Source organism: Battus philenor, unplaced genomic scaffold (genome assembly GCF_028537555.1).
Source record: "Battus philenor isolate CCGP_79_NKW_IND1 unplaced genomic scaffold, ilBatPhil1.0.hap1 SCAF_14, whole genome shotgun sequence".
NCBI lineage: Eukaryota > Metazoa > Arthropoda > Insecta > Lepidoptera > Papilionidae > Battus > Battus philenor.
Window position 1 is genome coordinate 9,031,438 of NW_027181676.1, and position 16,759 is coordinate 9,048,196.

The 16,759-nt window shown below is 34.3% G+C and overlaps 1 protein-coding gene across 1 annotated transcript; it reads left to right on the plus strand.

Annotated features, from left to right (window-relative positions):
• Positions 1-3,642: 3,642 nt before the first annotated feature.
• LOC137918533 (uncharacterized) lies at positions 3,643-16,483 on the plus strand. The gene is made up of 9 exons (XM_068761353.1): positions 3,643-3,828; positions 5,209-5,372; positions 5,682-5,878; positions 6,751-6,930; positions 7,953-8,093; positions 9,190-9,404; positions 10,173-10,818; positions 12,400-12,515; positions 16,346-16,483. Exons 1-9 carry the CDS (start codon positions 3,643-3,645, stop codon positions 16,481-16,483), a joined length of 1,983 nt encoding a protein of 660 aa, XP_068617454.1.
• The last annotated feature ends 276 nt before the right edge of the window (positions 16,484-16,759 follow it).

Genomic DNA, 16,759 nt, shown 5'->3' on the forward strand with positions numbered 1-16,759 from the left:
CTTGCAATTTTGACTATCTCTGGTCTGCCGAAGTGAATGATGCATACAGCATTCGAAAAAAGATTTTTATTTTTTATTTCATTAGGAATCTTCTGTACACATTTTATTAATTTAAAAGACTTGAATCGTCAGTGTACTAAAAATGACGACTAGTTATTTAAAAATTTAATAATTTAAAAAAAAAATGTTTAGATAATTCAAAGAACACGATTTTGGATATAAATCTTTTTAACACCAGTCTTTGTAAATTTCCTGTTGAATTTAAACGCCAAATTGTCTTAACCAACTGAGGGCTTAATGCATAAGGAAACGATACTGTTTTAGTTTGTTTTATAAACGTAGTGAGAAAAGACTTTAAGGCTGAGTACTAAATGTAAACAAAAAAAGAGCAATGCCTAAAAATACTTTAATATATTATAGAAAGTGACTAATGTTTTAACGAATTTTTAACATTAATATTTGATGACAAATTGGAAAGACTAATCTTCATATCTTTTACTTAATAAAATGTAATCTTGTTTGAATTTACTACATTAATTCGAAACGTGGCCCATACTATACAATCTATGTAAATTTGAGAACGAATTTATCGATTCTATAGTTTTTTGATAAGTTTCCTTGTACTTTACGGAAGTTTTTATAGAAAAATTAAGAAAATTGCGAAGAAACTGTGTGCGTTTCATAGTTCGCTATGATCATGACCCGTGTGACAGTTCGCTTTGAACTTCGTGCGTTTGACAATTCACCCGATGCAAATTTATGCAATCGATTTTAAGCTGCATCGGTCATTTTTTGTAGGTCACCGAATAAATTAATTATTTCGAGAAATAAATAAAGTGATTACTTCTTTGAAATACGTTACATTAATTGTTTTTTTTTTAATAGGTTAATAACTTTTGACAGTACAAATTATGTCGTGTTAAATAAATATAAAATAAAATAATAAATATAAAATAAATAATGAACATTATTTCCGAATTTCAACATTCGAAATTGTTTCTATATTGATTGTTACTATTATTAATATAGGAAAGTGTAGGCTTGTATAGTTTTATGTTTGAATGAATGAGTAAGGTAGAGCTATGCTCGCAGCTTCGGCTTCAGATTAAATAAACAATACAAAAATATGGAGATATGCATTCAAAAAATTGCTTTTCTGAAGTGGATGTGAATATGGCACATAGCTCACGCAACCAACGGCCGTTGGAGCCGGAAGGTTCTCGGGTTGTGATCACGGATTGGTAGACGCGTGGCTAGTGCTCCCACTAGGTAGACCGACGACATAGTTAATGCCTCGCGGTGTGCATTTATTGGCTGTTATGATGATGATGAACAGTAAATTAACGTTTTAGCAAATTAATGCAGTTATCGCAGAAATAGAGTAATTTTTTCTTTAATTTTTATACTACTTAGTTTACTATACAAATGTTATTATTATTCCCAAGAAACTATCATTAATATTTCACATTTTTACATGTTCTTCAGTAACAGTTGCGTGATTGATTCCTTTAGGCCATTTTGGTATATAAGGAAAAATATTTTATATTACGAGTAAGTAGTTCCTAGTATAGTATCCTATTCTTTTTTCAGAATATTTTTTTTATTAAGTATGTGGTAATAGATAGCCTACATAACCGAGAAAGGTAACATAATGCCTGTATACATTTTTAATAAGCTTTAAACCCACGGGCTTGAACGTGACATAGTAAAGAGGTTGGAAAAAAAAATACAGAGCTTATGATTATAAATTCCTTGCTATTACAAGTTCAACTAGATATTAGCTTAAGCAAATTAAAGGGTCTACTGTGTCATTGTATGAAAGAATTACACGATAAGTCAGGGACTTTACGTTCATGTCATTTTAATATGTTTTTTTACACTATAAAAATAACAATGTATAGCTTATTCGTGAGCAAAAAGCTTTAAAGCTTTTTTACACTTTAAAAATCACTGTGTATAAAGTTATCACTATGAAATATGTTACATCAATTTATTTTCTGTATTGGTATGCGACTCGCCGAAAACTTGTAGAAGTAGTTTAGTTAGTCTGCTAGTATAAGTAAACAAAAATTAAATTTAGTGTTTAGTAATCCCAATTTTGAAAACGCTTTTTCTTAGTACATTATCATTTTATTACTTTTTACTTGAAACCATAGATTTTGGATTACAACTATCAACCTGTATACTGATAATACGTATGATTACATAAACTCATTTATTATGTACGTGGTTTATTTTTATACCTAGCTTGCTCTCTCGACTTTAATATACTTTATATTTACGTAGGTAAATATAATAGACATAGAGTTGTTAGTTAGTATTCGACTCAGGATTATCTACACCCACAACTTCGTGTCCAGCAACTGAACTAATTCTCTCCGTTTAGGTTTATACCACATCCGATTAGAGTCCGAATGTAAGTCATTTTATAAAATAAAATGCTCCTTCACATAGCAATGGGTCAATATTTTATTTATTACGAGGTGTTTGAAAATTAACGGTGCGTTTTTTATTGTATATTATTGCACAAAATTTTAGAATTCGAAAAAAAAAATTGCGTAGCGTATTCTGTCAAATAATTGATGTGGGATGGTACATCGGTTGTGTAATGAAGACGCCACTCGTTCCGTATTTTAAAGGTATTGGAAAAAATAACAAAAATCTTAATCAAACAGGCATAAGTATAATGGATAGAAAAATAAATAGGTGATGCAGCTATTTTTTTCTATATTAAAGTATAACAGTAACTAAAACCTCTTCTATGATATATGTACGTTCGTAATAGGGACAGGGTTTTCCTTAATACTCCGTATTAGGACGTAATCCACGTGACTCTGATCCCGGACTGCGGACCAAAAGTCATTAAAACATTCGCCAATAAAGTTATTTCTTACAAACTCCTTATAACTTATTGTATTGATAATTAGATGTAAAAAAATTTAAATTATAACATTTTTTTTCTCGTTTGGCACCTATCATGTCTGTGTCAGATTTGATATAAAAATAACGTTTGTTATGTATAATGATTGCTTTCAATAATTATTGTTTATCTTAACGAAGGTTCTGGCCTAAGATTAACTGGAAGCTCAATGATTTGATCATCGATCGGAGCCCATTTGGTGGTGATAGCTTTTATTACTGTTTATCATTAATTATGAAAAGAATACCAATCATAGTCTTTTTCTATTTTGTATGTGTGGACATCAAATGATTTTAATCTTTAGACTTTATTAATAGCTCTATCAAATATTCCGATTGTTATATTTAATTGAGCAAAGCTGTATTTTAGATTGCAAATTGCAAGCTGGTAAATGTGATAAACATGTTCATTTTGTACAATATTCTTTATTGTAAACAATACATTAGGAAGAAAAACTTGAGTTAGTAATTTATGAAAATATGACAGTCTCGTCTTATTCTTCAAAAAGTTTTTTTACAGGTGACTTTAGTATGAAAATATAGGAAGAACAAATAGCAAGTTGTCGATGTGTATATTGTATAAATGATAGTTTAGAATACATCAAATAAACAATAAATATGCATAATTTCATGTATATATACATATACATACGTTATTAAATTTTCAGATTTTTATGCAAAAAATTTTGAATAACTTTCGAGAAAACATACCCAGGTACAACAATGTTAGAAAGTGGTTTTACTCTGACGTTTGCGGTGGAAATATTGAACAATAATGACTATAATGAAATTGATAACCCGGAATTGATTGATTTAGGGCCATGCAGCCAAGGAATGAAAATTCAATATAATTTGTATCCAGGCTACACTTATGACTTAGATATTCTTATATGGCCAAATGTTTGTAAGGTTTGTATTTGAAAATTATTTTCTAAGCTATATAAAACAGACAATGAATAGTATATTCTAGTTAAGGAAGAACAGATGTATATGTATAACGAAAACGACTATTCACATTAGGGGAACGCATTAAATTTCGTTTACTGCGTCAATTTTTCTCCTAGAGTCGGTGGCGGATGCTGCCGAGGTATTCGTGGCTTCATGTTTGTGATTTTTTTACCACAAATCATCACCTATTTTGATTTTTAAATTTTCCTATTTGATTAAAGTCCGATATAATATGTTGTTTATCAATATATGTTATTATTGTTAGTTATTAGTACAAAACCATTTTTGCCACTTAATATATGAAATTATGATAAGAGAGCGGTCGTAGCCCCGCTACCACCGCTAGTGGCAGAAGACTGAGACTTGCTATAGTAGGTGTCGGGTTTGATTCCCGAGATAAATTTTTATTTATTTCTATTTTGTACATTAATCATATAGGTTTGCCTCTGCCCACATACAACTTTCCAGAGAATGGGTAGCTGAGTCCTTTTGTGCTGGGAATACCCGTGGGATTTAATATTTAAACGATTGACTAAAAAAGTTATTGATATTCAACCTATAACCTCAAATCTAAATATAAATAATGATAGTGTTACATATTTCAAATATATATAGATATATATATGTATATATATGTATATGTATATATATATATATATATATATATATATATGTATATATGTATATATCTACACAATAGTATATTCTATGATGAATTAATCATTTCTTTTCCAATCTCTTAATAATTTTATTTAAAATATTTTAATGTCACCTTTGAAGTGAACTCAATCCATGGCAAATTTATCCTAGGCCAATTACTAAGATGAATTGTAAGTTTGGTTTATGTGAATGCCAACGGAATTCTGTCCTTTTTTAAAAAGAGAACATATTTTGCTACACAGAGAATTGGTTAACTATTAAATAGCGCATGAAATTTATCCGGCAGTAGAAGAAACTGCTGTACTGATTTTCAGTTAAGTAAATTTTAATTTATTTGGACACACATACAAAGACTAGTAGTCCGTTGTGTAAAATTGAGTTATTTATCCAGACGTTGCTGGTAATCTTAAAATCTAAGAAAAGCGGTAAAGTAAACGAAACTAAATTGGTTTTAAACGAAGTGAGACAATTTAGCAAGACAAGAGATCAAAACGCAAAGAATTCCAATACGATTAAAAGCATTCTTTTTATAAGCAAGTCGTATTACCCTATCGATCATATATTTATTCTTTAAGAAGCCAGCACCCGATAATACCAGTTTAAAGAACATATTGTTGTTTTTTAGTATTATATATTATTTTTTGATAATAATATTATTGTTAATAACTTTTTGAATTAAAGATTTGGTGCGGATATAACTATGGTTGGGTAAGAATTTGGCAATTTTTAAACAAATATTGGATGACTTTTACTATTCGTCATAAACTTCCCGTAAGGGTAGAAGAATTTCGCAACTTTGAAATCATTATTACACCAACAGTGGGAATGGCATCATTTAGTACAGTGTAAGTGTTGAAATTATTATAAGGTTGTTGTTTTTTAAATTGCTTTTTAAACGGTTTATATTTTGTGCTTCTGGCTGGTATGGTGTGTCCTCTGTATATAGGATACATAGGACAGATAGATAAAAAGAAGGATATATAGGACCATTTAGGTCAGCAACAAGACAGATTTATTTCGGCCGGCAAGAACAAACATTATTCCGTTGAAGGCCAGCCCAGCTAATAATGATAGTGGATCCCAAATTACTTGGTGTAGTAAAATATGTTGTATTCTCGTTTTCTAATGTGTAAAAAAAATAAGCTTTTTTACAGAGCGAGGAATGATAAAAGTTTTTTAATATTAATTCCTCCTTTAAATTCTGGTCAGCTAAGATATTTTGCAAAAGTACTTGAAAAACCGAACGAAAACGTCGTACAATCTATAATGGAATTAATTTGGAACCAAGTATCACTTTTTATACCAGCTACCTTTTCTGACGGAGGTTTTGATACCCCAGAACCTGTATCAGGTTTGATTTTAAATTGATTTATAAAAGGTGTTAAATGGCGTTTAGTTTTTCATGCGTAGCATTCTTGTATCTAGCAACGTAGTTTGTTATTACTGGACTATTAAAAGGAACAATTTCATTTCTCAAAATAATGTATGCAGACCGCGGTGAACGTCCTGCTAGTTTCAGCTAATATAAAAATTAAACAGTTTAATTTTGACAATGCTAAAACGTTCATTATGTTAACGGCACATAATGGGTCGACAGCTCAATTATGATATATCATGTAATAAACTCTGGTCCACACCGCTCATAATTTCGGGCGCTTTGTAATTAGAACGAATCATATGCTATCAATTTTAATAGAATGTTATCAAAAAGTACATTGCATTTAGATATTAAATCTCGTAAATATTAACAAAATTCTACGATCATTGTTACCATTGATGAATGACGACTTAGGAACATGGTCTCTCACTTTCTGCCTCATTGGTAAGCTTATCAAGAAGAGAGCTATGCTCTGGATTTCTGAGCTCGAAACAGGAATGAGAAAGTCCGTAAACTGATTAAAGTAACTAATATAGTCCAGCTGAATGTAAAGTTGAAGTGGCAATAAGCAGGCCACTAAGCGTACAGAACAATTGACTGCTGAAGTCTTAAGCTTCTGGAGTATAGGTCATGGAACAGCAAATGCAGTATAGAGTAGGAGGTCCATAATCAAGCTAGACTGAAACCTTATAGAAGGTTATCAGAATAGGCTCTATGCGTGCTGCTGCCAGTCGTCCATATTCGAAATCCATAGGTAAGACCTTTGTATGCAGTGGACGACCTATGGCTGAAGGGATGATGATAAGGTTTAACATTTGCTTATCTCTCTCTGTAATATATTCTAGATATTCGACATCAAGATTCAATTTTGAATTACGTCAAAGAAACTGTTTTGTCAGTAAATGAAAATTTAATTGGAGACATCGGAGAAATTGCAAATCAAAAAGAAAAAGGGAAAAAGATCGGAACAGAAGCTGAAAGTTCGCTTTATAAATTGAAATTAAATGGGGATATTATTCTAGCGGGTAAGACCTAATTTTCGACTTTTATGAGTTTCAATATAAAATAATAAGAGAACTAGGAAGTATTTTAAAGAAACAGATTTAGTTTAACACAGCTGATGTTAGTTTATAGAAGTAAAGTTGCGTAGTATACATTCTTATGTTGTTTAATGCATTACATGTATTAAAAAAGTTATACACTATTAAAAAAATTTCCGAAATGTAATATTTTTTTATTCATTTTATCCTCTTAGGATGAGAAACTGTCTTTTTAAAGGATTAGTACTTGTATCTAATAATAGTCTTGAAGTAAAAATTAATTAAATTTACTTACATAAACTTAATTTTTATTTAATATTTGATACCTAGTCCTGTAGTGTCTTGTAAACTTTATAGCTCAACACATTACATTGTACTGAAAGTTAAAAAAAGATAAAAATTAAATTATGTATCAAATAATAAATAATTTATTGTTTTCTAAAATAGCTCCCTTGACAATCTATGCATCGTTGCTTTGTGCTTTTGAAATGTTTCAAATACTGAGAGGGACATGGCATATTTGCTTTGTGTTTGACAATGATTATTGTTAATACAAATAAATGTATTTAATAGTTTACAATTACTGAATTTAGGTTTTAGAGAGTAATTAGAAAGTAATTTTTTGTTTATATTGAATAGTGTTTACAACGTATCTGGAAAGTCACCATATTAATTAAAAAATCTTAGAAATTGAACCGGAGTAGAGTAATTTTTGCTTTTATTTTGTGTGATTTCATCGGGAAAATGTTAGTAATGTAATCAACATTTAGTAAAGTAAGTCTCACAACGTGAATAAGATTTTAAAGTTGCGAAGTATTTTAAAAGGAACATACGAACCATAAACTAATATTAACATAGAGCCGAATCACGAATGTTCAGATTTTGATACAAAAATATTATTGTAATCAAAATTTTAAACAGTATTTTTTTTAAAAAAAACTCAGCATTTCTTAGATTATTTATATTATCCATTAGTGCTACAATGTTTGATCATTGATGTGTTACAGGTTCTGGTCGAACAAATCGGTTCGTACAAGTCGGGCAATGTTCGACGCTTCAGGGCCAAGTGCTAGCTATTATAAGTACTAGCAATTTACCCGCACCCGACGACTTACCAATCATGTTTGTTAACATTAACAAGCTGACAGGTATACCTACGGATGAATTATGTAAAGCCGGGTATAAATTATACTATGCATTTTAATCGCCTTAAGATTTAGTTTTATAACAAAATCGCAGTATCCTTGACTTATAGCATGGAAGAGACACAATGGCCAATTTAGTATTTAATTAAAGTTTCACTGTTTTCTACGTTTTGTAGCTCAAGCAAACGTTGTAAACGCCGATAAGATCATCAATGATTATAAGTGTACTGTCTATATAGTTAAATACTTATTAACAACATCATTATCATTTAAACTGTACGACGTCCATGGCTACACAGAGGTCTCACTTATAGTTTTTCTTTAGACCCGGCACGAACCAGCCTGCATCCAGCGTTTGTAGTATCTATTTCTGAATCTTAGCGTTCAAACGAGCATCTGTTTTGCGCGCTATGTGACCAACGCACTGCTATTTCAACTTGCTAATTCGCTGGACTATATCGGTTACTTCCATTTGTTTATGAATCTCTTCATTCTCTATTCGATTTCGTAGAGAAATCTCTCTCTCTCCATGGATCGTTGAGCAACTATGAGCTTGCCCCGAGTAAAGGCCACGTTTATTTCAATACTAGATGAATATACCTGTATTTACGTTTCAAAGAAGAATATCAATGACCTTTGAATGTTATATTGTTTTTCATTTGTTACAATAAATCATAAAAACAGTGAAAAAAAACTGCAGTGCTTTTTTCCCTGAGATACACGTTCAATTTTTATAACTGTATTTGCCTTTTGATATTCATATATATAATCTTAAACAAAGATTTATTATTGAATATCTCTGTCAAATATTGAGTTTGATTCACTATGTACTGACGGTGCGACTACATTTATTGAAACCAAGGCCTTTTTTATAGTTCGAACTGTAACAGCTAACAATTATTATTACTTTTTCTGTTAAAAATATTTGCATTATAATATAAATGTAACTACTTTATAGTGTATAACATGATATTCGCCACTGTACAGACCTCATGAAATTAGTAAATCCTCATAAAAGATATTTGAAAATATGTTCCCGTAGAGTTAAATTAAGTGAAAAAAGAGAAATTAAGTATAAGATTTTTCTTACAACGCTAAGTCGGCGACAAGAAGAGGTCGAAAATAAAGATTGTTATTAGTTTTTCTCAGATATATACACATTGGAATGTGGGTACAACGGAACACGATTCCAAACCGCAAAGTTTAACAGAAGAAACTACAGCACAATTTGATGACCATTATACAATACCAATTGACACGTCAAAGGTGCATGAAATATTTTATGTATTAATGGACAATTGCTTTGAAATACAGGTAAATTATTCTTCGCAGCATTTTTGTCTAAAAATGGTTTTACTTCTCGTAAGAAGCTTTTAGAAGAATTAAAAACTTAAATATGTCTTCTGAGATGAAATTATCATGACCCAGTCTTCCGGTTCTAATATGGTAACCAAGAGGCATGGCTCATTTTTACTAAATTTTACACCAACTTAATTTAAACAAGATGCAACTAATGGTTGGTTTCTTATATTACTGTCACCGGTAAAGTATAATCTGTAAAATATGTGTTGGGAGGTGAGAGTATAATACATTTGTCTACAAAGATTTGAAATAGAAAGTTCATAAAGAAAGTTTGTAATTAGGTGCTAAAATGTAGTCATTTCCAAATATAGTTTACCGCATAAGTTGTGGATGGACTACTAATTGTTGATAAATAAATTGCAATGTAAAAGTAATGGTCTGTCAATCGATTATAAATTAATTCGAAGCTTAGTCTAAACAAGACGCTACTGTAGCGATAGTTTTAATGTTAATAACTATTTCTAGAATGGTGAATATCATTTATGCATATCAAATCTTGTGTAATTTTTTACATCTTATCAAGTGATTTAAAAGGCACGTGTTACAAATCCTTATACTATTTATGTTGAATAGTTACCACAAAAATACCTGGATTGCCTGATAGCGGGCTTTATTTACAGAATTTCAAAAGTCCGGACTTATGCCAACGTGCATTCTCTTTTAGCCTACCTTCAACAGCAAAGAAAGTATTTTCTGTACAATATGCTCTATCTTTTATAGTTGCGTGGAATAAAGGAATTCAAAAAAACAGAAAACCCCGCGAAGTTTTTTAATATTGAAGATAAGGTATTGTCTGTTCGACCTTTAAATAATGATGAAGAAAATCTAGACGTGGTTCTAGCCTGTACACGAATTGATATTCAGGAATTATCAAGGGGAACAAATAAATTGATTTGCGGTGAATTTTCTTTGTATCCAAACCAAACAAAGCTTCCAGATTTAAAAAGTAATTGCACCAACTACATAAATGGTATAAGAGCTTTAGAAAAGCCTGATATCGGTTTACAACCATATGTAGTGTTAAAAGCCCAAATGACCATTGAAATATCCGTAGGCTTGCTTGGATGTGAAATACGTGTATCAAAAAACTGTTTTTCTCGGCTGTTATGTTACATAAACAAGAGAGTAACTGCTCATTATCTTTTGGATAAAATACAAGAAATGAATGAAAGTATATTGATAAGACCTAAAGGGGAAAATTTATTGACAGGATTTTCCTTAGAGTTAGGCGATAAGATAATTATCTTTTTGGAGGGTGAAAAGAATAAAGGCATCATTAGATTTTGGGAAATAGCTGGGAGTTTATATCCTGATGTAGAAACTGTTTTTTCTAGCTCAGACACGCACTTAGAAAGAATGTATCCAGGTAATTACGAAACATATGCTTTTTTTTCTTTTAGCATACTTATAGGTTTAACAAATTTTTACATCAATTACGTATAAGTTCACGAGTTTATTCGTAATCAGTTCGTTTCAGCGAATAGACGTCCACTGCAAGGCTTCCTCCTCCCCCACAGGTAATAAAAAAATACCATAATCGCGACGCTCGCTTGGCGTTCGCAGTGTGGTATTATGGTACACAGAGGACGCTGTTGTCCATCCTCTAAAACGTTCGTGAAACAGTGTGAATTATGAATAAGACACTACTCCGGAAATCGAACTCGCGCCCTAAGAACGCAAGTCTTAATCCTCCACTGTTGTTGCTTATTTATTTACTAAAGAAATATGGAGTACATACATTTAAATAGCTATTATTACTGTAAATAAAAAATGATATTATGATATAACTTCGGTCGCCAGTAATTGACTATTAAATAATCGCACTGATTTATATTCCGTGGTCAACACGGATGGATGGAGGATTAAAATGACACCATTTTCATGTATTTTACCCGTTATTTTATTTTCGGTAGTATTATGCGGTAAAAAATGATGATTGAAATTCAACAGTAGCGTTGATTGATTCGGGGATTTATAAATGTTTGTTAATTCGATATTTTAATAAAACACACAATTGTCAAATGTTTTATAATTAATATGAAAGGGTAATAGAGTTTTGGTTTTTATGCTAATAGGGTTTTATTTTATTTTACTTAAAAATGGTGAATATTAGGACTGAAATGTTATATGTGTTTGAAATTTTTAATTGCATGACATTTTGAAAAGTTTTCATTGCTCGGAAAATGGAATTCATGATTGACGACACGTCAAGTTTAATTGTATGTAGATCCTCATGCCTTTGTTAACCCAAAGGTAGTTAAATTCCGTCTAATTATAAAATTAAAATGTTCATTGCATCTACTGTAATAATATAGTGTATATGTGCCATAGATATTTTATTTAGAAATTGTAAGAAATTTTTTTTATAATTAATGATATATGAAAAAAATATTCCAATGAAAGGCATTTTACTTAAATATTTTATATGATTTTATCTGGTTAATATATAAGGCTGGTTACAAGTGTAAAAGCTTTGAAGGGGGTGAAATATAGTAAATTCGTCAGCAAAAGGCTTTTATACGAGTACCTATTTTCAATCAATCGGTAAAAAGCAATCACCCATAAATATGGTACATTAATTTATTTTTTCTATCGGAATGCAACAGGTCAATAACTTCTGGTCGCACAAAGTTTTCTTGGATAGTAAACAATAATTTATTTCAATATATAGTGTCCGAATCTTAAAAAGGCTTTTCTTACTATATTATTATTACGGCATATAATTACACCTTTTCTATACTATGGTTGTCTGTAAGAGATATTATAACGAAACTTTTTAAATGTATCCTAGCTTGTACAATAAAGAATTTAAAAATATATATTTTTGGAACTATTGATCTTTTTATTTATTGATAGAAAATCTATTACCCTAGGTATAGTCCGCTTTTAGTTTTAATTACTGTTAAGTTTCAAATTGATTAAATGTATTTGTAACTTTTTGTTACAGAAATGGTCACATCTAATATTCCATTCGATGTCATGAAAATGCATGTTTCTATGTCAACGTTGTTAGCATGCCCTCCGGTTTATGTACATCCCGCATTACCTGTACCAGCAAGAACGGTAAAATATCATAAGATTGTAAGACTAACATAAGTATATGTGACATTGATAATCGCGTGCTCCGAAATTGACTCACATATTAGAGAGCAAGCCGTGTCTTATCAATGTTTGATCGGGAATGACTTCCGTTGAACATACTGCAATGTGTCAAGAAACACTCTTCCCCTGTTTTATGAAATTGGTGTTTGTACCGAGAACTGGCTAACAGTCAAATTTTATGTCAATGCCTTTGAATAAAGACGAAAGATGTTGTACTAGGGATATGGCAGATTGAAACAAGTTCAGTTGTTTGAAATAGATTTATTTATTCCTGCAGGCGTCTCGCGATAGAGCAAAACTATTTGTTTGATTTTTCTGAGGTGGTAATACTGTGATTGTAAGCATATGTAGGTTGTTTGCGGATGTTTTGAGGTGACTTTGGTATATTTAAAAGGGTGTTATTGTTAAAAAAAATATTTTGGCGTTATTATTAGTAGAGGTGAATGTATTTTACAATACGCAATTGTATTTTTTCACTTTATTAGTTTGTGATTGTAGTTACATTTACATGTGACCTTTTTGATTATCAAAATATCGATTTATGGTTAGAGATAGGCTGGTAGAACGCCTACCAGTTGCACGGTGAGGTTCGCACGTTGTTAAGGCTCTTCGCGGTAGAGCTTTGACGGAGTGTGTTGCTGGAGTGTGCTTGCGGCTTGGGATGGCAGCATGGACCACAGGCAAGCCGAAGAGGGATTCGGATCCAACCACGGTCCACCCACGCTGTTGTGACGAGGTGCGTGATATTTTGTCCTGTTGTGTAGAACGCGACGATCTGTGTAAAGTGTGGGTGCAGGTGCAGTGGTTGCTGATGTTGCCGAGTGGTTTGCGCTTGCAGTGTTATGAGTGTCTGGCGGGGGGAGCGTTGTGGCGAGTGTTCTTTGGGAACCCTCTGATGGGCCTAAGGAGAACGTCTTTAGGATGTCTCTTGGTCTTTACTGAGGTACGGGGAGAGTAGCATGAGGCGTTAGCTATTAGAGGTTTGGGATGCGCGGAGGCTGACTCAAAGTAAGTTTTTGAGCAAGCCAGAAAGATCTCTTGGACCGTGGGGAGTTTGAGGTCGCTGTGGATGTCTACGTTGCACTGGAACTAATCCGTCCCCGTTGCTATCCGGGTGAAGCGGTTTTGGAGCGTCTGTTGGGTGTTGATGTTAGTGGGTGCGGTGTGCACGAATACAACGCTCGTTTAAGAGAAAACTGGTTTTACGCAAGCCTTGTGCATGCGCAGCTTGTACCTAGGGAACAGTTTGCTTAAGGAGCAAATGAGAGGGTAAAGCCTATTGAGGATGTGAGAGGCTTTATTTCTGACTTGGCGAATATGTTGGTTGAATGTCAGTTTGGAATCGAAAGTGACCCCTAGGTATTTGACCGAATCCTTCGAAGGGATGGGTCGGTCGAAGAAGGTGAGGGTGCCCCGATCGGCGAGACGATTGCGCTTGCATGTCCGGGGGGTCTGGAGTCGACGCGAGAATGTAATCGCCTGGCTTTTGTCAGGGTTGACGTCTATTCTCCATTTCCTAAAACACTCGCCTAGACGGGTGGCCACGGATTGTAGATGACGCGAAATTAATGCGCGCGCTCTACTAGAGGTGTACAGTGCGGTGTCGGTCGCGACGAGCGCGAGTTGGACTCTGCTATCTCTCGATATATCGCTAGAGAATAGCGAAAATTAATAGCGGAGAGAGGCAGGATCGTCGCGGGGAGGGCCTACCGGCTGCCGCTTGTGCGCTTTAGCCTAACCTCGATACTTGGCGGTGTAGCCTGCCGTTTGACAGAAGACCCATGCTGGTGGGCGCTCAGTGTCAGGTGTTCGGGAGCATTCCTGGGTGCCATGGTCACCCCCGCATTTGACGCACCTTGGCCGTGTGTAACAGTTGCGGGCAAAATACCCGTAAAGCTGGCAGCGAGGGCACTGCCCGATAAAGCCTTTCTTATGAGGGGTTTCGCTTCTTTCGCCTGAGAGGGCGCAAATCTTCTTAAGATCAAAGCTCTGCTTACCCTCCGGGGTGAGTTCTAGTGCGAGAAGTACTAGCGCTAGTTATCCTCTTTGCCGAAAGGGCAGGGATGCCTGGAAATTTTAGCTCGGACAGAATCTCATCTGTGGAGATATCAGAGGGAGGCCGCGAGTGACGACCCTTAATTGCCGCTTTTCCAGGTGGGCGTAGGTGGGAACGAGAGTCCCACAGCACGGATTTCACACGTGAGCGTCCGGAAATGATCCACCGTTGAGAGGTGGATTCTAATCCCCTGTGCGGTGTTCTACGCTTTGGGGCAGGATATGCCTTGGCTGTCGAGCCCGGGCGAGATCTTTATCCAGGCACTCTTGTCCTGAAGAATAAACGGAGGTGATGGTTTAGGTGCCGCGGGGCCCTCTTGCGAGAGGTGTTGGCGCGGGGGGCTTGAGGCCCCTCGTGGCTTTTTTGGTGGGTGTGGGTGGGGTAGGAGGGGAATTTTTCCCGATGAGGCCCCGTCGGAGGCGCGGGCCTTCCTGGCGCTGTATCGCCTAGTTTGGATGGGGGCCCTCGTTGTCTTTATGGTTAGGCTTGGAGGCGGTGTTGGCCTCCATCTTGGAATCAGAGCACGATCCGGCGTCAATGGGGACGATGGTGGAGCTGGAGGACGGGAGTGCAGTGAGGTCCCTTTGTGCGGAGAGACCGGCGTCTGGTGATACCGGAGAGTCGGTTATGAACCGAGTTGGTTGTTAGTGGGACATTGTGTGTGTGTGTGTAATAGTAAATTGGAGTAAAGTGAAACAGTTAAGTGTACTCACCGAAATCGGATACGGCACCAAAACACGCGACCTTCCTGCCAGGTGGCAGGGAGTAAACGAACTCGCTAACGGGAGCCGTAGGGTCGAGCGCGAACAGCACTTCCTAATCTAAATCGGGTTTTAAACCGAACTAGGCACCCCTGTGTAGAACAGCGGTGTTCGCAAAGGGGTTAGCCCCTGTTGATGATGAACTAAGCTACACCACAGTCAAGGCGTCTCTCTGTCTTTGCACTCTCCGGTAATACTGCCTCAAGAAAGGTAAATAGGATAGCATGGAAAGAATTTTGACTCGACCTTAAGAAATAATGGAGACGACTATAGTAAAGTAGATAGCTCATCCGAAGTGGCAGAAGGCTGGACACATCGCTCGTGAAACGGATGACACTTGGATTGGGACCAACAGTCGCGGGAAATCGCTGCATGCGGGCAGCGCAAGACCAGTCATTGTGGCGATCCTTGAGGGAGGCCTAGGCATTGCAGGAGGCAATAATGAACTGAAAAAGAGGAATAAAATTATAGTTTTCTACTTTAACTTTAGTAATAATTTGGTTAAATTTTTCATACAGGCCTTTTCGATACACTGATACTCTATGAATAAAACATATTTTTTTCCCTGTTTGATTTCGGCGGTCGCGACAAATGTTCGATAGCTCTAGACTAGTTTTATATAGTTTAGAATTTTTACTACTTTTCTGGCGCCTAAATGAATATTTAAATAAATTGCATCTCAATTCATGGAGCTATTCTCGCGCTTTTTGTTATTCTACATTTTAGGGATTAATTTTTATTTAGATGCTTTATATTAAATCTTTTGTGATGATACGTCAAAGTTGATATTATTGTCGCACCTGTATCTGATGCCAAATATTAGTGTGAGATCATTACTGTGTTGATGAATGAAACCAATGTTACTACAGGTGTAATAATCTTTTCAGTAACCATAAATGTTAGATTCTATATACTATTGTAATAGTGTAAAATATTTTTTCAGTATAATTTCAATTTAATCCAACTTCTTTAAGGCACTGTTAAAAATCGGTCAAATTGTGACTAGAAAATTGAATAAAATACCTTCGCGCTATGAAATGCCGACAGCAGCGGAATTGCGGAGCTTCAAGCTTGAATTGTGTACACCGGTACATATACCTTCTACAACGTAGATTTCTTACAGTTATTAGTTTTAATTTTAAACATTTAATAATAACAAACAGCGCAATTTCGAACAAGTATTTCTAATTAAAATACATATTCAATGTGAAATATTTATTAAATTGTTTGTACTAGAAGATGTTCTTTTGAACGTTGTTATAATAAATTGCTATTAAAATTTCTGAATTTGTATATTATTAATCCCTTAATTAACTGTCCCTGGACTTAAAAAAAATTATTTTATTACGAAATTATTGTTATTCCGTTGAATATGTTTTAAATCAATA

What these genes read in the sequence shown, in the direction of transcription:
- LOC137918533 (XM_068761353.1), top strand. Translation starts at nt 3,643, where the DNA reads ATGTTAGAAAGTGGTTTTACTCTGACGTTTGCGGTGGAAATATTGAAC. An exon ending in TGGGGATATTATTCTAGCGG is followed by an intron (nt 6,931 to 7,952) that starts GTAAGACCTAAT and finishes GATGTGTTACAG; the next exon opens with GTTCTGGTCGAACAAATCGG. An exon ending in TAACATTAACAAGCTGACAG is followed by an intron (nt 8,094 to 9,189) that starts GTATACCTACGG and finishes TACAACGCTAAG; the next exon opens with TCGGCGACAAGAAGAGGTCG.